Raw genomic sequence first — 23,232 nt, forward strand, 5'->3', positions numbered from 1 at the left:
GAACTTGGTCATAAATTGCTAAACTACATGAATGCCCCAAAGAGTCATCCCTTTTTTCCTGTCTTTCAGACTAGTGTCCAGGAGATAGCTGACAGGTATTTTTTTATACATGACATGGCTTGTGAATATTTCTTTTCTTGCTCAGAACAATCCAGAGAGGTAACATCTCTTCTCCTCTTATCTGTGCTAGGGTGGAGGAAGCGGAGGGGGTCGGGGAGCCCTGTGACACGGACCAGCTCAACCTGAACCCGGGCTGCAGCGACAGCAAGCTGCTGAGAGGTCTGTGGGCCACTGCAGTGCTGCTCGGGCCAAACGGTTAGTAGATCTGTATTCAGTCTTCATGCACAACATGAGCATACAAGGTTATTGCATACACTAATGATGGTAATTAGCATATGTGCAAGTCTTGAAAATATAGAAAACAGGACACTTTAAAAATTCAAAAGCAGGGATGATTTTTGGTAGAAATTCTGGGTATATCAAACTAGAAGCTATACTTCAAACAGAAATATGCTGAGAAACTCCTTCTTTGACATCCATCCAGTAATGGAAGATCATTAACTTGAGTAATTACATACAATATTACAATGTAAAAAAACCTGCATTCAAAAAGTATCAAATTCATTGTGCTTAAGTAATAAAGTAAAATTAATAATTTTGCAGAATGGCTTCCTTTCAGCGTACTGTACTTCACTGACCAATACTGTAACTATTGACTTTGGCATTTCTGACGTCTTTGTGTGTGTGGTGAAGAGCAAGCTGTGATATTACAGTAAATTTTTTTTTGAATTAAAGTAAGGAATTGTGATAATCTCTCAAAACATGCCTGTTACTATTGCAGCAGTTTGTGACATTCAATCCATCTTTTTCTTCTTCCCGCAGCTTATAGATCAACAATTTTAAAGTTTGATGAGCGCACAGTGAGCCCTCTCCTGTCTTTGTCTGACGACTTCTACACTTTGACCTTTCTTCACAAAAAAGTTCGCCAATCCCCGCCCTACGATCCAGCACGCTTCGACTGTTGGCCAAATGCACTGGGTACACTGTCCATGTCCTCTGGCACCCACAGCTGGGTGGTGGATGTGGGCCAGAGTGGTGCATTTAAGGTTGGGGTCTGCTATACGTCTCTTGAGCGCAAAGGCACTGGGAATGAGGCCCGGCTGGGCTACAACAGTCAGTCTTGGGTGCTGTCTCACTACGACGGGGACTACTCCTTCTGCTACGCAGGGAAGCAGGTCCCCCTGCAGATGGTGAGGAGACCCCAGAGGATCGGCCTGCTGCTGGACTGGCCAACTCACACGCTGATGTTTTACGAGCCTAACTCCAGCTCCGTGCTGTACTCTGTCACTCATCCATTCAGTGCGCCGCTGCTGCCGGCGTTTGCCGTGACTGACCGCAGTATCACTATACTGCATTGACACACCACACACTCTGCCAAACACCTTCAACATGTGAAGAAATGCCATTCCCTAATGTAAATAGGATCAACAGCTAATGAGTCGCCCGCTGAATGTGCACTTAGGTGTCAACTTCTATTTATTTTATTAGATATTCTAGTTGCTGCTGATTCTCTTTTTTTCACTCTTTTAAATGATTTAACAGACTTTAATTTAGAGATGATCAGATAATTTAACGTTATCTGTTGATCATATTATATAGTTATTATTATTACACAATTGTGCTGTAACAGTATTTTGTTTGACTGACGATGATTGTTTTAAAAAAAATATATTTTTAATATAATTGTTTTTAGCATCAGTTTGATCTGTGTTATGAAGCTTGTAATGAAGCGTTTCTTTATCAAAAAAAATAATAACTCTGGTTGATCCCGGACTGTTGTAAATGTTGCGTGAAACTTAAAGAAATACTCTTTTTGTAACAACGTTATATGCTTAGTAAACCATTATTACAGGATGACTTTTTCTGTTATATTTTCTGACTCCTGGAAAGTTGGCCTAAAAAAAGAAATAAAGTATTTAATTGGAGTCCCACAGTGTGCAGACCACCTAAATGCCCTGCAGTTACTATAAGTATTTTTTTCTTACACTTTCCATAAATAGTAAAACACAAGGTAGAATTTGCATTCATATGTTTTTAGAGATTAATGATTTAGTTTGTTCTTTCATGCCACGGCAGGGTTTTGTTTTGTGTGTTTTTGTGAATGTAGTGCATATGACAGTACCTGAAATACATGACAACACAACTCGCAGGAAGATCAGATATGCTAACAGAGCTATATGCTAACATCTCAAAAAACACTAATCATTCTTCCTCCGACCTTTGTCCTTAACTAAAATAAGTAATAATACCACAATGTAAAATTACAGTAAATAATAATAAAAAGTCCGGCATTGAAATTGTTGCTGAAGTTAAAGTATCTAAGTATACTCAGGAAAACTTAGTATCAAAAGTGGCAGACCATTATGTATATTACTATTATGTATTATATCATTAGAATCTCACTTGTGCTTTAATGTCTAAGCAGCATTTTACTGTTGAGATGGAGCTAATTTTAACTATTTATTTAGGGCTGCAACTTATGATTATTTATATACAGAATAATCTCCTGATTATATTTTCAATTGATTGGTTTGTAAAAATTCAGAAATTAGTGAGAAATGGAAAATTACACAGAGCCCAAAGTGACATTATCACAGGGCTTTGTTTGGGTGAAGCCACATAACACACCTCAAAATAATTAAAAATTAAATTGAAATAATTAAAAAAGCAGAAAAAACAATTTGAAACTTTTAAATTTGGCAAAGTAGCTCAACTGTTAAGATCACAATATGTGAGCTCACAAAACAAAACCACTATTTCTTTTGTCCAAAACCACATGTACACACCTCTTCTACGTCTCCGAAGTTAGGCAGAAACCCACTGGAGGGCAGTAAAGTCAACAAGAACATCACAAACATGAGTCATGCAACAGTGTGTTTCTTGATGATGCACTTTCAGACTAGTACGTTAAGTGAAAATGTGTCTCCAGGACCCCGGACAGTTACAGGTGCTGATCCAATCAGACAAAAACATATGGTTCCTGTTGAATGAATGTTTGTGGATTTTTCCAAATTTTACATCAGTAAAATACAGATACGCGCATGAGTCATTAGGATTATGTAACTAACAATGAAACGAACAAACTCATAGTAAGAAGTTTGAAGTGACCAGAAACTCTGTATGACGAGACGGTAGTAGGCAATGAAACAAAACTGAGAGAAAAGAAAAACTGTGAATAAAGCAGCAACTTCACTGACTCATCATCAGTGATATTTTAGATTCAAATTAGGTATCGTTTCTAGCACCAATGACCATTTCAGAGAAATGGTATGTACTTTTATGAGAGGATTGATTTAAATAGTTTCAGGACATGCTTAAGTTATGGATATCTTAGGATGTAGCAATTCCAAATATTTCTAGTAATTTTGGTACAATGTTGTGTAACATTGCAATACCCCTTTCCTTGCTATTTCAACAGAGACACTTGATATAAATTCATCTCCCCATTAAAGCCATTCAGATTTGAATATAGTGTGTATTAGGCTTGATTCAATATGTCCCAATTGCTCTGTTAATGACTCTTTTAGGGCCAGCTGAATCATGGTATATGTAACTTAAAATTGAATTTGCATTTTAACTGGCAGAACTGCAGAAATAAATTATAAAATGTGATGCACAACAATAAAATGCAGAGAGGAAGTTTTTACTCCTTAATTTGGAGGGGAAACACATCATCATAAGGGTTAGTATTCACATGAAACCATCATATCCACAAAAGAAATACAAGTAAATCATGGCTTATCTTTGTGCATTGTGTCCAAAGAACCATGTAGAGATATAAACCTGCACAGTGACACTGAACTGAATGTATAACAGCGTGTAGTGTAAAGGTCTTCATGTTTTCTGAGCTGTGGAATAACACGTGATCCACACAAGGTCACAAATAACCTCTTAACCTTGAAATGGTTCTCACGAGGAAAATGCATTTAACTGGGCAATAAGGGTATTTTTTGACATTGGGTTTGCTCATGTCATTTCACACACCTGTCAAGCAGTTTGACTTCCTGTTAATGTTTTATTATTACTGTTTAAAGGACAGGCATCATTTCTTCAGTATTTGATGAAATAACAGAAGCAGCTACACTAAACATCTGCTCCTTTTCCACCTAGAAGTGTGAGTAGTACAACTACTCATGCACATGATACTATTTCTCTAGCTAGTTTTCATCTGTAGTCCCTGGCCAGGTGTTACATTAGACTCCCTTAAAAGTCAAACAGTTCACAGCAATATTAAAGAAGATAAATTGTCACAGAAATATAATTTACAGTTATAATTAAGTATTTTCATTTATTGTGCTACTTGACACAAATACCCACTTTCAGTCACATTTGCAACAACAGATGGCGACTGAACATGACCTGTTGACCAAGACCTGCTATCTATAAGCATCAGAAGAGCAAAAAAAAACTGAGCATTTCATCAGCTGAAATGTGTTTACTCAAAATGGTTTAACAATTCAAAGTAAACGGTGACACGTCAAAGTTTGACAACTGTGAAATTCCCTCATTTCCTCAGGTGTTACTAGCATTCTTCTCCACAGTATAACACTTTAAATATTTTGTGTGTGTCCGCAATAAAAAAAGTTTTTTGTCCGGTGATCCCTGCATCATTCATGTTTTTTTTGTTGTCTTCCTCAGGTGTTCCTCTTTTTGGTAGTCCTGACTATTACAGGAGGCGGCTCTATGTTGAGTTCTTGTCGGAGGTCTTCGATGCTCTGCGCCCACCGTCTCTCGTAGAAGATGCTGAGGACGCAGTGGGCCCGATGACCATTCCGCAAAGCCCAAGGGCCCAAGGATGTGAACAGCAACTTTAAACGGCTAGAAGGAGGTGATACAAGAGAGGAAAAGTTAATCATGATAAAAGAATTACTCTCTGATAAACCAGTTCCCCAAAAGCACAAGGAAGTTCAGTTATTTAAAGAGGAAGAATTTATTATTTACAGGTAAAGATGGTTTACAGGCATGATGGGGGTAACAATGATATATAGTTCTTAGAGTGTTTCCTCTTATGCCTCTGTGAGATCTGGACTGCATTGTTGTTAGAGTTGCCCTTTTGTTATCTACTAAAATAATACTAAATCACTACTAGGTTACTTCCTTGTTTTACGAATGCAGCAGTACAATTGAAATTATTAGCGGACTAATCGATAAGTCAACCCAACATGTATCTGCTATTTTGGTAACAGATATATTCTTTATTCATCTTTTGAGCAAAAACGCAAAGAGCTTTAGTCTAAAAAAATTATTATACTTGCTGTTTTTCTTGCTTTTTTTATTATTATATTAATCTGAATAGTTTGGGATTTTGGACTGTTGCTCAGAAAAAAAGAAAGCCAAAACTAAAATTGTAGTTATTGCAGCCTTAACCCAAAGCATTAAGCTCTGTTCTTTGCTGTGAGTGCACAGAAACAGGTGAGCTTGAATACTATGAGCATATCAACGATTTTCACCTAAACTTAACTACCTATACTATGGAATACAGTACCTTTGCTCGTTCTGCTACAGTGGTTCAATACTGTGCTGTAGTTCCGTTCTGCGATCCCATGTTACATCCTGCCACGACCTGTGGTGCCCAGCTACGTCCTGCTGGGCCTTGTAACGCCGCACACTGCCCTGCTATGCCACAAACTACTACAAAGAACTACTACAAACTACTATTTTTTTTTTGGGACTGTTATTGCCACTCTTCATTCTAACCCCAACCGGTCGTCAGACACCGCCTACGAAGAGCCTGGGTCTGTCCGAGGTTTCTTCCCAGAGGGGAGTTTTTCTTCGCCACTGTCGCACTGTTGCTTGCTCTGGAGGAAACTACTAGAACTGTTGGGTCTTTGTCAATTCTGGAGTATGGTCTAGACCTACTCTGTCCGTAAAGTGTCTTGAGATAACTGTTGTTATGAACTGATACTATAAATAAAATTGAATTGAATAGTTTAGACTGTGGTATTGTACCTTGTACTCAGCCGAAGTGGCCCCAACACGGCTCCAAGAGCACACATGGGAAGCCCAGTCTGAGCAGCTTCGAACCATTTCACTGCCACTTCACCTGAAAGCAGCAAGAAGGGACAGAAAGAGAAAGAAATACCCAGATTATTCCAGATAAAGGAAGAAGAGAAAACTAGAAGGAAGTTGACGTTTAAGTGGGTTGAAAAACAGCGCAAATGCTAAACATGGTTTTAACTTGTAGAGCCTGACTCACCCAACATGTTGGTGGGCATGCCCAGTAAAGTGTGCATCAAATCATGGACCTCTCTGTATCTCTGCATGACGTAAGCTAGCTCCTCATCGTCCACAAACCTTACGTCTGCCCTTGAGTCAGGGGTCACATCCTGACAGAACAGGAAAGTGAATGCTAGAGTGAAGCTGAACGGGAAAACGCAAAAGGAAGGAATTTCTTAGGAAATTTGTTTATCTTGATGTAATCAGTCTTGACGTGAACACTCACATTGTCCTGCAGGAAGCGAAGGTATTCCCTCCCAAAAGATCCATCCGGCAGAGAGGTCATCTCACTTAGATCAAGTGTAGACAGCCGGATCCGGGGTCTTTCTCTGCAATTACCAGTCATTAGCACGTAAGAGTAAATCAACTTTCATTCACTAAAGAGAAAATTCCTTTTAAAAGCACCTGAATCAAAAAGTTACTGAATAGTGTTACAGGGACTGACTTAAGGATTGTGTAGCCTTCAGGGTCATTTCTCATCTTGTCCCTGAGATTTATCAATGCTAGATGTCCTGTCGCCTCCCCGAGCACTGCAACCATGTCTGTAGGGAGAGATTCACGCACTATATAGTATTAAAAATGCACAATATAGAAATAAAGAGATTTGTTGCTGATAAACCTACTATCTAATAATTGATTGCCCCAAAATGGCATACATTTCAACTAAAATATTATTGTTACATTGATAATATACATTTTAACAATTTGTTGTTTGTCTAAAAATAAATAGCTTCAAGGGACTTGGTTTAAGGGGCACTCCAGCAAATTTTCACATGAGAATCAGTTTACTCATCACAGGGAGTACTAGTCAGCCTGTGAAAACAGCTGTTCTATGTATTCTGTGTAAGTCTGAGAAAATGTCTGGCTGAAAAGGTCAAGTCTGGTGATATCATTATAGGTTTGTGTTTGGATAGTACAACGTTTTAACAGAGTGCCTGCATTGCAAACTGGGGATGTGGGTGAAAGGGGCAAATAAAAAAAGGCATTTAAAATAGTAGGATACAGCATTTTTGGAGATCAAACAATACTGGGGATTAAAACCCAGGTGTGGCTCTCACTAATAGGTGTTAGTGCTCTCTTCTTCCCTGAAGGTTTCAGGGTAAGTGCACTCACTTTGTATCTACTCTCATTTCTGTTTCCAAGACATTTTAAGACCATGTGACGGTGGTCTCCAGAGAATAAAAGATTGAGAATGAGACTCTGTACTGGGTAGGCTTTATGAGAAAAGAACCTCAGGTACAGTCCCAAAAGTGTATATTATTTCACTGGAAAATAAAAAAGAAGAAACACTCTGAACACGGAGATGTCAAAATGTGTAACTTAACATTTTAGCATTCAGTTAAAATGTATTGCTAGCGAGATTCATTTGACACAATTAAGTACCACAGTCAATCAATTTACAAAACAAATAACAGAACAACCTTTACCGGTGTAACAATTTTCACACCGTTCAAATCTTTTTTTTCCCCTAAACTTTAAGCCACACAAAAAAAAGTAAGTGAACTTTACGATAACAGTTTTATAATTAAAGCAGTCAAACCGACAAAATTGATTTTCAATGAATTTCCATTCCATTTGGAACATTAGTGGTTTTCTTTTGCACCACCATCAACAGAGCTTTCTCCATATTTGACAATGCAGTAATCTGTGACTGGCGTCTACCGCCTCATCTGCTGTACACAGGAAGGCTTTTCTTGGAGTCTTTTTTCAGATTGCCTTGGTTTTATATCAGAGGTACAAGTAGGAAAAGCAGGGGGATTGGCATAAAAAATATTTCCCCAGCCAGAGTCAGACCCGGCGTTGTAGTAATATTTGTAAGCGTCAGATTCACTTGGCTCATGGGAAGGCCTATTTTTTTTAAACAATGAAGAAAGGGAGATGAAAAGGGAAAGAAAAAAAAGCACAGACAACAACAAAGAATGAAGCCTGAGCCCCATATTGACGTACGGGCCTGTTTTGACCTGGTTCCTTAGTGATCTGATCACAAGTGGACAAGTATGTTTGTTCCTAACCGGCAGTAGAATGTCTCCAAATGGGTCTTCAGTGACCACTTTTGATCTGATCACTCAGATTGGATTTGAATACCTGATCAAAACAGGGCTTATGTGGGTCTCACCATGTCTGTGGGGGTCGTGTAGTGCAGCCACACCTGACCCAACAGCCAACACGACTTTCTGGATGGGGGTGGTGTGGATATGTCCAGGATACAGACCATTATAACAGCTGTTTGTAAACCCAGTACTACTACTGTGCACCTGGTGGGCACACACTGCTGAGAAAAAGAAAGAGCAACATGAGAAACATTTGCAAAAAACTGGACCAAGACAATGCAATAATGCACTTGATATGTAAATGTGCTGTATTTATATAGCGCTTTTCCAGTCTTAACAACTGCTGAAAGCGCTTTTACATCTACAGGAAACATTTACCATTCACATACAATCATACACTGTGGCCGGGGCTGCCGTACAAGGTGCCACCTGCTCATCAGATAAACATTCACACACATTCACACTCCGATGCTCAGCACCAGGGGCAACTCGGGGTTCAGTGCCTTGCCCAAGGACACTTCGACAATGACTGCAGGGTCGAACCACCAACCTTCCGATCAGCAGGCAACCACTCTACCACTGAGCCACAGCCGCCCCGAATGATATGTGTTGCATTGCCCTCAAATAACAACTTAGCTTATCGGTAATGATGTATATCAAAGCAAAAACCTTTGGTATGCTCTACAGAAGCCAGTTAAACCAGCTGTTTACTGATAAAGACTGCAGCATTACCATGTTTGAGATAAAGACCTCTAGTATTTTGATAACATCTGAATGAGATTTTTATGGCAAAGAACTGTGAATTTAGTTCTTTTTAGTTCTCTGCTTAAAACACATCTGAAAAGTATTGCTGTGCTGAGCCGAGGCTTCGGAGAGTATGTCAAGTCATCCTGGATGTTTTGCATGAAGGGCGTTTTGAGGCTTGTATTGTTTTAGACCAATGTGCTGACACCAAAGCTCTAACAAATTTGAGAAATGATTGTTCCTAAATAAAATTGATAACTTTTGCTCTCTTCATCATTTTCATAGTTAAACAATGTATTATGTTTAGTATTTCAGTTGTATAACATAATTGCCTTAATCGTTTTAACTTTTGTGTTTGTAACATTCCAAAACGTTCATTTTGACTAAAAAGATTTTAAATTTTACTAAATGCATATTGGTTCCATCCCTTATAGGTTTCATTGACTACAAACTATCGGTATCGATATCGGCGTGTCGATATTAACGTTAAACTACTCTGACGTCTATAAGATGCTATGTTACTAGCTACATGACGTTAATTTAGCTAACTGTTAGATGAGGAGTGTAAGTGCACCATTAAAGTAGAGTACACTGTGGTATGGTGCAAGCTAGGCTTCGACATGCATTTATGTCTACATTAAAACAGTAACGTTAACTAACATCTATTTAAAATATCTGTTGCGTTACGCTTTTTCAACTTACGCAGAAACGCGTAACGTTAGCTGGAGAAACTCATACCTTTGGAGATCAAAACGCATTGTCGCTGATTTAACCATTGGAAAAGTCTACCAGTGTACAGCCACATTGTGGATATGTGAACACTGATGCGCATGTGTCATCTCTTGGAAACTTGCTTTCTACTCCGGGGCAGCCCTGTGAAGGGGCGGTTTGGTCAATGCACTGCCGTTCTTGGCAGTTGCTTTATCTGTAAACGTAAGCGGTGCATGTCGCAATAAATTGTAAACATAGCTAGCTAAAGGTTGAACTGTCCTTTTACGATAGCGGACAAAGTTTGATTTCTGTCTGTCTGCTGAGGCAAAGTGAAGACGTCAAGGTTAGTTAGCCTGTGCTTGTACTTGCCAGATAAATATTTTAGCTAGAAGTTTGCCAACTGAGTAGATAATTCGCAAAACACATAGTAATAGTAGATTACTTAAACACTGAGTAATTTAGCATTGGGCTGAAGTTGTGTAACGTTACCTAGCTACTCATAAAAACCAAGTTGAAGTGCAAGTTAAATGTTTAGCTAGGTCCTAGACAAATGCAAATATATAAATCCAAATGAGTATTACAGAGGACTACCCTTTCAGCAGTCACGTGGATTAGGGCGTAATTTAGCTAGCTAAATACTTGGCGTTGTATCGGTTGCGTTTTTAAGGGGAACAGACAGACTCTGGGTGAGTAACGTTAAAGAGATTCCGGTTTGGTTTTAGTGCTGTTAGTATCCCACGGAGGGTGTAAAGGTTCCCAGACAATGTAGAAACCCTTGACATGGTTGTAAAACAAAAACTGACCAAGGAAATGGCGAACCGAGAGGACGAGCATACTGGCAGAGCATATGTTTTTTTCTGGCTTCAGATACACGTAGCTGCTACTGGCTTTAAACGAAAAGAAAAAAAACAGTAAGGGACAGTTGTTTGTGACACAAAAGTAATACATGTGGAGACTGCAGGGATAGCTAGCTAGATTAGTTGTACATTACTCTTTAAGGCATTGTTTTGATTGTGAATGCAGCTATTAGTGTTGTTTCTTTAACAAACGTTTCCACATTACAAAAACTTCAAGACCAGATTGCTTTAAAAAAAACACAAGGTCGTTTTTTTTATTTTTTTATTACAGCGTACACTTTATAGTTTAGTAATGTTTGTGCTTAGTGTTGGGATGCTTTAAATGTTGTTTCAGACAGTTTTAGCAACATTGTGCAAAGATTCTGGTCAGTTTGGAAGTCTTTTCAGGATGGTTGAGTGTACTATAAAGAAAATTACCATGGTTTCTTCTAGACGAGATTAATGCTTTTTACTGGGTTTGTAATTGCTTCCCTTTCACTGTTTCTATGGATACATAAAGTAAACAAGAGTGTGGGTATTCATTGTTTACTGAAGGCAATGATTAATTGAATCATTTAATCTTTTTTTTTGCTCCATTTGGACGTGTTTCATAAAAAAAAGAAGATGACAAAACAGTTTTACTTCTTTATGTTGCAACAGTGAAGACATGTTAGTCATCATATACCAGACGTGGCAATGTGTCAACCATGCATTCAAGTAATGATACCAGGGAAAAAACATTGTGGCTTTCCAATGATAAGCAGCATTGGGCTTTTTCCAATAAGTGAAGTATGTAACTTCCTGCCTTCTTGAGGTTGACGTGACATTAACTGTAAGATCATCACAAAGGTTGCTGTTTCACTCTCAATGTAATGGGACGGAAATTTAAGATTTGTAAACATGAATTGAATGTATTAATATAAAATGTTGACACACAAACTAAAAAAATGGTGCATCAACATGACTTAGAACAAATAGAAAATAGAATATTTTATATATATACTTATGTATTTGAAAAAAGATAGTTAGAACGGATAACAAAATGTCAGTAATTGTTAAGAGTTTGCCAACAATATGTTTCAACAGTGAAAATGCTATGTAATTTCATCTTAAAAATTGGGATTTAGCTAATAACCTTATCTTACCACAAATGTTTTAAAATGTTAACTAAATGAAATAGAAAAGATGCCAGGAAGTATAAATGTCACTACTAATAGCAGCTAATGCATTCATCGGTCACATGTTCACTTGGATCAGTCTAAGTCTCATGATAAGCATGAGAGTTAGGTGCTCTAGCTCTTAGTCTTGTGATTATGGGATTTCCATCATGAAAATGAGATGTTAGGGATGTGTGTTGTGTTTTGTGGGTTTCAGTGTTCCGCTGAAAATAAGTTTTGGTGCATAGTAACCTTTTAATTTGCCTAGTTTCATCTAAGGTTTGATCCATCCATCCGTCACTTATAGTCTCATTTCTTAGTCTAAGAAGATGCTTACATCTGTAAAATACAAAATAAGGTTCACCAAAAAGGGGAATCAGTTATTTCCTACTTTATGCCACGTCAGCACAATAAATAAGCCTACCTCAGTCTCATCTCTTAACATTGTAATGGCTGCCTTTTTACAGAGGCACACCATTTCCATTGAAATTCCTGTTGACTCCAACAAATGAATAGGTGGAGACAACACTGCTCAAAGCTGTTTGGCTTTTGTATAGTCTAGAGTTCAAACCGGATAAACTACACATTGTATAGCACCTGTAGGCAAATGCACACAAGCAGAAATACTTCAAGATTGTATTGTCTTGTAAGGTAACCTTGAGTGTCCAGAAAGAATGTATAATTATTATTATTAAGGTTCTATTTTCATCCCATCATCCCCATTGTATATCATGTTCTGCAGATCTGTGTAAAACCAAACCCAGTTAGGTACTGACAGGAAAACAAACAGCTGTGTTCATATTTAGTTATGGAGTATTTGATGTAGGTGAATATGTCAATATATGACATCTGCTGATGGGAAAAACACTCCTTACTCATTTTTACTCACTTACTCATCTGACCACATTATGTTTCTTCTTCTATGAAGCTAATTATTCATCTTTAAACATGACTGAGTCTCTGACATGGAAGATTGCTGTGAGAGAAGGTGACTTTCACAAGCATGTTTAAGGCTTAAGCATGGAATGACTACAAAAAAAACCCTCAGTAGGTTAAACACTTCATCAAAACTTGTGTGTGACAAATATTGTATATGTCAAAATCTAAGTCTAGCTGCTTGGTCTAGGAAGTGATTAGCAAACTCTGAGTATCAAACCTAGACTCATATGTATATTTTTTTAAATCACACATGAAAATTGTTCATTGTTCAATCAGAATTGAATCATGAGGTGCCGACAGATTCCCACCCCTACCCACCATGTTTACATTCTAAAATGACTCATCAGACAAATCTGTCACCAGTTTTAGTGTCTACTTTCAAAAGGTCTGTATCTCTCTCTGCATTTAACTCAAAAGATTTTGCACGTATCTCATTTAGGCTTTTAGTTAGGGAAATCATTTTGGAAGGTTCCCAGGTTCATTAGGGTCGCGTTCCCAGGTTCATTAGGGTCGCGTTCCCAGGTTCATTAGGGTCACACGTCACCCGGTCATACGTCGGTCCCAAGGTTTACCGGTTTAGTAGTAAACGCAACATTTTGTCCCGTCAATGTTGTTTTTCAGACAACAGCAGTGACCAGTGCTAGTCTGTTAGCTCACAGGGCTCTAGAGTGCGACTAACATTTTTCCTCCAGGTCACACCGGTGCACCTTATGTCCTCACATCCGCCGCCTCCTCAAACAGCGCAATGTTGTTTATATGGACATGGTTTAATTCCTTACATGACCCATTTCTTCTACAGCTTAGCACAGCTGTATTTTGTTAAGCAGGAGGGGCAAACCTGTATTACGTCAATCGCACTCCCACTATCTCTTTTAATCAGTTATTGTTGAAAACAAGTGAAGGAGCTTTCACAGAGATACATTTTTTTTTTTTTTACAGCAACATACAATTTAAACATAAGAGGAATGTAGCACAACATGGATGTGAAAGCAGTTATAAATAGTCTATGTGACTGTAAAATTAGTTTTGGTTAAAATCATCAAATAATCGTGATCTCAATATTGATTAAAATAATTGTGATTATCGTTTTGGCCATAGTCGTGCAGCCCTAATGCCTACGTCCTTTGGCTTTAGACATCTCAGATGTGTTTAGTCTGTAGCCAAACCTAACCCGGTGTCAAAATGAAGAATCAGCCTCATGCTCACTGTACAATAATTTGCCTAAAGGCTTGGATGCTGCCCGTATTGCACTTTCAGTGCAGCTACTAAATAACTAAAATGTGTGATTTTTTTCCAAAAAGCGTACTAACTCTGACATACATGTCACATAAGTAATTTAACCAATTATAAGTTACTAGTATGTCAGAGAAAACACAATACATCTTGATTGCACAAGTGATGTAAAGTTCTTTTACTTCTAAAGGTTATGGTTAGCTACTGACAGTTGCTGTGTTGTACTTGTTCCCAGGACATAGCGCCAGATTGATGGAGAAGAATGGCCCGAATCTCGTTGGACTGCATCAACTCTTTACCAGGGATCCCCCTCAGTGTGCTGTCAGTGCCTATGGAGAATAAGTACAAATGTCAGCAGTGTCTCCAGGTCCTGAGGAAGCCTGTCCAGGCTCAGTGCGGCCACCGCTTCTGTGTACACTGTTTCAAGCAGCTCACCAGGTAGACTGGAGGTCCTAGGACCACCTACAGCCGTGTGAAATTCAAACCCCCTCCCCAATGCTTACCTTCTTACTGGACATGCTTCAGCACATCCTGTGTTCTTATCTCTGCTCGCCTCTGGGGGATTTTGTGCACCCAAGATCAGTTACTATATTCAGACTCATCCCACACATGACTGGACTCTTGAACTGAAGTCAGTGAATCACAAGGATCTGACCATGCCTCTTGATTCATTTTAAAGGTGTCCATTATTTTCTTTTCCAGTTCTTGTTTCCTATCACTGACTCACTGCTTGTTCATTATTCATGAATTCCTTATGTCCAATGATGCTTTGGCAGTATCATTAATCATATGGTGACTGTAGAGGAAATCAAATTTTAGAACCATATCTTAAACTAAACCTTTTTATAACATTAGATTAGATTCAACTTTATTGTCATTACACAGGTACAGGGCAACGAAATGCAGTTTAGGTCTAACCAGAAGTGCAATAGCAGTAAGTACAGGACATACAATGGTTCAATAAGTGCAGGACATGGAATGTATGGCGTCCTGCTAGCTCAATAGCATTGTCTGATATTCCGCTGTTTAACCATGTCATAGAGTATCATTTTGCTAATCTTCCAACATACACACAACAACAAAAAGCATTTTTATGCTGTTCATGCTATGTCAAGTACCTGTGTTGTGTGACTTTCATTATGTGTGAATGTTTCACATTTCACATGTTCTTAATACATTTCTTTCTCATCAATTTCCCACACCTTATCAAAGGTTGCAAATTGCAGAATTTGTAGAGTGCTTACAAGCTTTTTTCCGCTGCTGTTGTATTTTTCAAGAATGATTCATCTAATTGAGTTCTGATCCATACTGATCAGCAGCCGTTCAAGTAATGAATCAGCAGGAAATTGAATGTTGGCACCAAACAGTTTTTTTACTTTAAAGTCACAAACTTATTTTGTTTGTCAGTTCTGGTCCAAAGCCTTGTGAAGCCTGCCGCCATGAGGAGATATATGAGGAACCTATTTCCATCCTAAATAGTAATGAGGTAAGTTATGAAGTGTGTCATTCGTCAGCCAACATTGTTATTTTATGAGACATATTACTTGTAATCTGTATACCATTTCTCACTCAGATTTAAAAAGAAAAAAAAGAAAACATTTTACTACAATCTGATAGGAGTTTCCCTTACCACAGTCTCGCACAATGCTATCTTTAATGTCTTTTTGCTATTATAATGAATGACTTCATAACTTCACCTCATTGTTTGTTGTTTGCCCACCAGGCATTTCCCGACAATGCAGCCGGCCGAGAAATAGCAAGTCTGCCTGCCAGGTGTTTGAACCAGGGCTGTGATTGGACAGGCTCAATAAAAGAGTATGAGGTGAAGTATAAAGTTCTTTTGTCATCGTGGGTGTACTTACTGCTTCTGCTTTTTACTTGAGTGTTTGTCACTGCCTGTCTCAAATAAATTGTGTATAAGTGTCAGTGTACTATACCCAAACCTGTGCTGTCTGTGTTTTTTGTATTTCTCTCATTCATTACCAGCCACACAGAGTATTCGTAACATATTCTGCATTCTCTGGGTTGCAGTCACATTTTTCCCCCTGCAGCTTTTGACAAAGAGCTGAAAGACGTGCTCGTATTACATGCAATGCAGCAATGCATTAGCAACAGAGTCTTACAGCCTAACAGGAAGTGAAACTTAGCAGCCTGGAAAGTCCCCATGTTACCAGCTAACAACATCCACTCAGTGGGAAAGTACCAGGATAGAAAAGGCCCTTTATCTCGAGGTTAGCTATCTTGTAAGGGTTAATTTAACCCTTACAAGATAATGAAACTTTAGACGGCACCAGTTCACAAGGGAACCACTCAATTTATACTTACTGTTAGATGGAAAAACAGGATCTTGGTAGACAATTAACCACATCATTCAGACAGACTGGGTTGTATAATCACAGAAAGTCCTGTCATAATTCTAAAAGTTGTCTGGTTTCATGTTATTCTATGACTAGTTTTGTTTTTACTGTAAATGTTTCTGTGTGTGGTAAGTTTGTTTAGTAAAGAGTTGACTTCCTGATCCTAATGAGCAAACGGATGTTTGGACCTTTCTGTCTGTTTGTAGTTTTAATAGTACCGTATAACCCTATCTAGATCAGGCTCTATACAGGAAGTGTTAACGTGGGCTGATGGTATTTCAAATGAGAACATCAAGCGGATGATTATTTTTCCATGGTTTGCAAATTTGGTTCTGATATGTTAGCTTACCGATGTTGTAAATAAACACGAGCTTGCTTCATAGGACAATTTGGTCAAAGTGTGTGACTGCAGTGCTCAAGAAATGACTAATATGCGGTGTGAAACACCCACATGTCTGTGTAATTAGTTAGTTGTGGGCTGCCATCTTAGTCACTGTCACTGTGAAAAGATCTGCTCTGTTAGCTAGCCGTACACGCCCAAAACTTAAAGGAAAAATTGACTAAATATGCTCCCTGAGCGCGGTAAAACAGGGATTTGAAATGATTCGTATACAGTTTGGATATTCGGTTTGAGATTTGCCAGTGTTGCATGTCTGAAAAGTGAGCAGTCAAAGCGAAAAACTGTCTAGCCTACCTTTAGTTCCTGCTCTGTGGCTCCAGATGCTGTTGATATTCATTATGAAAGAGAATGTAATAAACTCCGCCTAATAGTCTGGGCGGAGCTTTCGTTTCCTGGCATTTTTTAAAACTATGGCATTTTAGATTTTCAAGCACTTTCCAGTTATTTGTTGTACTTTCTATTTTCTGTGCTTTTTTTTCATTTGCTATTTTTCTCTTAACCCATTTTATTTTAATTTAAGGCTAGCTGTTTTAAATGGCTCTACTTATTTTATCTCACGTCTATGTGTTATTTTTATTTTAACAAGCATGTAGTACAAAAATTTAAATTGTGTGAATATTTCTCTTAATTGGGTAGCAGGAAAAATACATAATTACATAACTATAATTACTTTAATAACTTTTGTAATTAAGTTAAGTGTTTTGTGTTGTAACCCTTCTCCTGGTTTTGTTATGCACTGAAGATAAATAGGATAAATGGTGTTTTGTTTTTCCACATTTCAACTGTCAGTACACCCTGTACCATGATTGCTATCAAGTATAGGTGTGGCTAGCAGTTATATCTATGCATGGCATACCTCTTAACAATGATTGACAAGGGTGTGTCATCAATATAACAACTTACACAAGACCAGGATTTTTTTATGACATGTTTTAAATAGCTCCCATGTAAATTACACCTCATGCATGCAAGTGTGCTGTGGCACCATAAAGCACAACCGTCTTTTTTTTAATATCATCAAGAGAGAAAAAACTGAGAATAGCAGACGTGTGCAGGCAGTAAGAATGTAGTTCTTATAAATCTATCCTTCATCTTTAGGCTCAACATGAAGGTCGCTGTGAATTTGAGCGGATACAGTGTGAGGCCTGCCAAACCTCAATCCTTCGTACAGACAAGGACAGACATAATGAGAGAGAATGTGAAGCAAGAACGCTCAACTGCAAATACTGCAAAATTACCTTCAACTTTAAAGACATCAAGGTGAGGCATAAAGATTATCTGGTGTAAAGCAGTTGCTGGTTGTGTCTGCGTAAAAGAAAACTAAATAATATTCTCATGTTCATTAGGCCCACGATGAGATCTGTCTGAAGTTTCCCTTACAATGCAAGGACTGTGGCAAGAAAAAAATCCCAAGAGAAAAGGTTTGAGCTGCTCCTCAAATTACCCTTTATCTTTATTATTAATACCTATAATAGTGGTTTTAAAATAACTCATCTTGGTATGGCAAAACATTGCTAAAATGCCTAAAGAAATAAATACAGTGGCTTGAATGAGTTTACACACCCATGCTAAAGTTGATTAAAAAAGAGGAATAAAATTAGAAATCAATCTTAATGTCTTACTTCAAAAAAATTAGGAAAGTCCAACCTTTTACGGAAAACCAATTTGTTTTGTTAATGAATAATGTATTTTAAATAAATAAATGTTCTTCCTTAAAATACAGGGGACATAAGTATACACACCCCTATATTAAATTCTCATAGAGGCAGGCACATTTTTATTTTTAAAGGCCAGTTATTTCATGGTTCCAGGGTACTATGCATCCTGATATTGTTCCCTTGGCCTTTGGTATTAAGATAAGCCCCCCATCATTACCTACCCTTCACCAGACATAGAGATAAGCATGGGGAACTTTCCATAACACAATCTCTAAATGCAAATCGAACCAGCTATTAGGCCAACTGAAATAAAACCATGCCAATCTCTAGGTTTAATTTTACATAGGGCTGTGTATACTTATGTCCCCTGTAACATTTATTTATTTACAATACATTATTCATTCACAAAGAAAACTGGTGTCCTTAAAAGATTGGATTTCCCCCCAAAAATGTACTTTAAGGCATTAAGATCAATTTCCAAAATATGTTTTTTTATTCCTCTTTTTAATCAACTTTAGCATGGGTGTGTACACTTGTTCTAGCCACTGTAAATACAATGTTATATATGTATAAAACATAAATGTATAAAAAACAGAAATATTGGCCAACATACATGTTACCATAGCATGAAATGAAATGTCATGTAGCATGAAACTATAGATGCATGTGAGTTCCACTTATTGATCATCTGAACAGTTAAAGGAAATGGTCCCTTTTAGAATTCCCTTCGTGACCACTTACTTTCTTTCTGGCCAGTGATTCTGTACTTCACTTTCACTTTTCTGTTTGGAGTTGATGTACTGTTTGGAGTTGTTCAACTGACTCCTAACCTTTTTCTTTTGACCATTCTACCTTCAGTTCAATGACCACAGCAAATCCTGCGCCAAGTCAAAGAGTGCCTGTCCGTTCAGTGATGTGGGCTGTAAATCTGTGGTATGTACAATAATCTAGCTCCCTGTTTCCACCTGCTGCCAGTTTTTATGCTAAGCTAAATGCTTCTAGCTTTAGCTTCATATTTAGAAAGGTTTGAAAATGTAATTTTCTGTCAGTTTGGTTGGAGAGATTTCTCTCTGGGCTTTTTTTGCTGGTTTGGAGTGGGTGTGACTCAGTTGGAAAAGGATTATGTCACATACTTCCATGCACACAACAGGATTTAGCATCATTTGAATTAAAGTATGAAGACAGTTAAGGCGTTGTTTGTTCATGGTGCCATGGCACTGTGAAACCAAACCCACACCCAGTTCTGATTAAGCAGATTAGATGGCTTTTAGCCAAAATAATAACTGATGAATAACCTGAACTTTACTGTCTATTGTTGCTTTGTCTTTAATACTTCCTGGTATACTTGTTAACATTAATGTCAAGCTTTCAAACCTTTCAAAAGTTTTTTGGAGATCCTCATAAAAACTGTAAACAAGTGGTTGATATTTCATTAACATTCATTTTACTCTCAAATATGATGATTGATAAATTGTTAAACATTTACGTCAGTACATTTTTAGTATTTTGCTCATTGAAACAGGATTATTATTATCATCCCAGAAAGTAGCATCATTTACGTCCTGCAGTTTAAAGGTTTTCAGTTCCGTTGGGTCTTAAGTACAGTAGTAGCTGAATAAGCTTGCTTGTGTTTTCTTAGATAGATAATGGGAAGCTGGCTGACCATGAGCACAGCAGCACCATGGAGCACTTGCGTCTGCTGCTGCCCATGGTGCTGTCCACGGCCCGGACGCGTGCCGATGCTGCTGCTCACGGAGAGTGGCAGGAGGACTCTGGCCTGGGCCTGTACAGGGCTCCTGAGGAGGGGGTCACTATGGGCTCTGGAGCTGCAGCCTCCATGCAGTCTGTGGACGTGGACAAAAAGGTGAGCCTCAGTGGATATGCTGCTCTTTGTTAACTGCTAACGTTTCTAGGTTTCTCATGAGGATCTAACTTCATTTTTGCTGTTTTTGACAGGTGAACGCTTTAGAAAACATTGTGTGTGTCCTAAACCGAGAAGTGGAGCGCAGTTCAGTTACGTTGGAGGCTTTCTCACACCAGCACCGTTTAGACCAGGAAAAAATTGAAAACCTCTCCAACAAAGTGCGTCAGCTGGAGCGGACCGTCACCATGAGAGACTTGCAGCTGTCTGAAACCGAACAGTTGCTGCGAGAACTCCAGTTCTGCACCTACGACGGGATATTTGTGTGGAAAATCTCTGACTTCTCACGCCGCAGACAGGATGCTGTGGGCGGTCGAACACCTGCAATGTTCTCACCAGGTAATAGAGAAGGCGTAATCAGCGGCCTAATTTTTAAGCTGACAGGTCCTATTTGAATGTGAGTGAGCTAAGATCATGTGGTGTGTATGATGTGTTGGCGTGTAGTCAGGGGAAATTCCACTTCACTACAGCCTTGTTGTCCTTCAGGGAGTGGACATGTCATTCCTATTCTCACATGACACTGTGTTTGGACTCGGGTTACATTCTGGACTCTTCTTTTTCTCCCTCGCAGCATTTTACTCCAGCAAATACGGCTACAAAATGTGTCTGAGGCTTTATCTGAACGGCGATGGGACGGGCAGAGGAACGCACCTTTCGCTGTTTTTTGTCGTCATGAGGGGAAAGTGTGACGCTCTGCTCAAATGGCCATTCAGTCAGAAGGTAGCAAAACCTTATTAACGATCTTTCCACCTATTTTAATAGTCGCCACAATGAATGGCTCAAAACAAGCTCCTCCTCTGTTCCCAGGTGACTCTAATGCTCTTGGATCAGAACAACAGGGAGCACATCATCGATGCTTTTCGCCCCGATGTCACCTCCACCTCCTTTCAGCGGCCGATCAGCGAGATGAACATTGCCAGTGGCTGCCCGCTCTTCTGTCCGCTGGCGAAGCTGGCTGGCAAGAGCCCCTATCTGAGAGATGATACCATTTTCATCAAAGCCATTGTAGACCTCACAGGCTTGTAACTGGGGAAGCTGTGGAAGCTACACCAAAGCATTTATAAAAACAAACTATTCATAATAATATAAATAATTATTATAATAATAATAATAATATATATATGATATTATAGGGATATTTATGATAATATACTATGTGACTATGTTATTACACAATATTATATCTACTCTATACATGTAATAATGTGTCACATTATGACGACGTACAAAGGTGTGTAAAATCCCAATCACGGTAGTGGATCTGTAATGGTTATAGGTATCCATCTTTAGTGAAGCAATTACATTGTATATTTAAGACTTTTTGGCAGATAACATAAAAAGGTAGTATTTATGTATAAAGCTGTACGCAGACGTTAAACCATTAAGCGTTTTGAGTTTTAGTAACATTAAGAGCAGGTGAGTTAAAAATCTGCTTGATGACAAAGGTCTGTAATCAGCTGTCATTTTAATGTGACCCTGTCAGCTTATAACTAACCCTAAAGGCTTATAACTATTTGTATCAAAAACCTTGTTGATAGTATATATATTTTATATTAATTAGAATACACCTAAGAAAGTACCTTGGGCTTTTTATTTACTATTTTATGTCATTTTATAGACCAATAATCGCTTATACAGTGAAATAGTCATCACATTAATCATTAATAAAAATGATTAGATTCAGCTCTGCTAGAGAAAATAATCCACTTTCAAACCATATAACGCCTAGCCAGTTGATTCGTTTTGGTGATATAGCAAGCAGCATAAACTGCATAAACACAGCTAAGATGAAGGTTATAGTACAGAATGAGCTTTTTGAACTATGATATATCTACATGATTATCTTTATACTGTATCTGAGGATTTCCTATATATGAAACTCGCATTTTACATGTGAAGGTGACAACTGTCCCCTGTGGGCCGGAAAAAGGTTCTGTGATACTTTCCCGTGTGGTGTCTCGCAACCTACTTCATGGACCGCTCTCAGTAACTGAAAATATACCTGTTGCAAAACCACAAGCTACTGTGTCACACTGGCTTTTTGTTATCGGTGTACTTTCTCTGTTCCTGTTATGCTGTTGTCATGAATGTGGACATGATGTGCTGTTCATCTTGCCCCCAAACATTATTTATAAAAATCTATAAAGGGGAACTCCTATGTGTAAGGTTTTTTTTTGTGCTTAAGGAAGGAAATTTATAAGTTCTGATAAAATCACAGTTTCTTGGAGACAGCGTTGGACTCAGGCCATCTGAGGGGCAGGGGCAAAAAAACTAAAAAAGGTCACCAGCATGTAGAGAGTTTTCTAGCATGAGGGCAGCCTACATGTTATTGCATCTCATTTTGTCCATTTCAAGGCACCCATTGGTGAACTGTATCTTGTTTTGTCCACTGAAAGGGAACTTTATCATGTTTTATCTACCGAAAAGGTCACCAGTGCCTGGAGACTACAAATTAGAACAGAGTCTGTTACAAATGGGGACGTGGAGTTTAAATATTTGGGCAGTTTCACAAAAAGGAGAATCTAATGAAAAGACACAATTGGTTGCATTTTGGGAAATGTAGGATCCAGTGTTTTTACTCCTAATAGGGACAACAATTCAGGATGTTTCTTGTAGCAATTTTGACCATTTCTTTTTTTTTCTTTCTTTTTTTTTTCCCCACAACTAAATTCATTTGTCTGTCTTTTATTTGTTCACACCTCTGCATATGCAGATCAGGAAGAAGCATGTTAAAAAAAGCGGAGCTTAAAAGACCACCACCATTTCCAATTTCATTCTTAGTTGCTTTGTAAAAGACCTTTTACCCTCCCATAACATTTTTCACCACAAAATGCATCTGGCTGTTTTGCAGAGAAACTGACAATCGCAGGTTTTGTTCACAGCTCTGCCGACGTAGATCAGGAGGTAGAATGTTAAAAAAAGGTGAGATCGGCACAGCACCACCTTCGT

General features: G+C 38.4%; 3 protein-coding genes across 7 annotated transcripts in view; 2 read left to right on the plus strand and 1 right to left on the minus strand.

Moving 5' to 3' along the window:
- bspry (B-box and SPRY domain containing) overlaps positions 1-1,801 on the plus strand; it is a 5,374-nt gene extending 3,573 nt beyond the window's left edge. The window contains exons 4-6 of the mRNA XM_034895676.1: positions 70-95; positions 191-315; positions 883-1,801. Of these exons, the coding sequence (XP_034751567.1) occupies positions 70-95; positions 191-315; positions 883-1,418 (687 nt within the window). The 3' untranslated portion in view covers positions 1,419-1,801. The remainder of the gene's footprint in view (positions 1-69; positions 96-190; positions 316-882) is intronic.
- A 2,529-nt stretch (positions 1,802-4,330) lies between these two features.
- Positions 4,331-14,250, minus strand: coq4 (coenzyme Q4 homolog (S. cerevisiae)). Of its 4 annotated transcripts, none has more exons than XM_034895686.1 (7): positions 9,161-9,385; positions 8,393-8,548; positions 6,722-6,818; positions 6,503-6,605; positions 6,257-6,386; positions 6,010-6,103; positions 4,331-4,878 (listed from the first exon to the last, which is right to left on the minus strand). In XM_034895686.1, exons 1-7 carry the CDS (start codon positions 9,162-9,164, stop codon positions 4,695-4,697), a joined length of 768 nt encoding a protein of 255 aa, XP_034751577.1. In that variant the 5' UTR covers positions 9,165-9,385; the 3' UTR covers positions 4,331-4,694. The 4 variants fall into 4 exon arrangements, with proteins under 4 accessions (XP_034751577.1, XP_034751576.1, XP_034751574.1 ...); XM_034895685.1 differs by lacking the exon at positions 9,161-9,385 and adding an exon at positions 14,157-14,250 and having other exon boundaries at positions 4,686-4,878; XM_034895683.1 differs by lacking the exon at positions 9,161-9,385 and adding an exon at positions 9,810-10,000 and having other exon boundaries at positions 4,686-4,878.
- Positions 9,942-21,355, plus strand: traf2b (Tnf receptor-associated factor 2b). Of its 2 annotated transcripts, none has more exons than XM_034895675.1 (11): positions 9,942-10,125; positions 14,183-14,385; positions 15,355-15,433; positions 15,671-15,769; positions 17,803-17,964; positions 18,051-18,125; positions 19,221-19,295; positions 20,002-20,226; positions 20,319-20,622; positions 20,855-21,003; positions 21,091-21,355. In XM_034895675.1, exons 2-11 carry the CDS (start codon positions 14,210-14,212, stop codon positions 21,307-21,309), a joined length of 1,563 nt encoding a protein of 520 aa, XP_034751566.1. In that variant the 5' UTR covers positions 9,942-10,125; positions 14,183-14,209; the 3' UTR covers positions 21,310-21,355. The 2 variants fall into 2 exon arrangements, with proteins under 2 accessions (XP_034751566.1, XP_034751565.1); XM_034895674.1 differs by lacking the exon at positions 9,942-10,125 and adding an exon at positions 10,422-10,468 and having other exon boundaries at positions 21,091-21,346.
- Positions 21,356-23,232: the final 1,877 nt, after the last annotated feature.

The sequence above is a fragment of the Etheostoma cragini genome, chromosome 16 (genome assembly GCF_013103735.1).
Source record: "Etheostoma cragini isolate CJK2018 chromosome 16, CSU_Ecrag_1.0, whole genome shotgun sequence".
Classification (NCBI taxonomy): Eukaryota; Metazoa; Chordata; class Actinopteri; order Perciformes; family Percidae; genus Etheostoma; species Etheostoma cragini.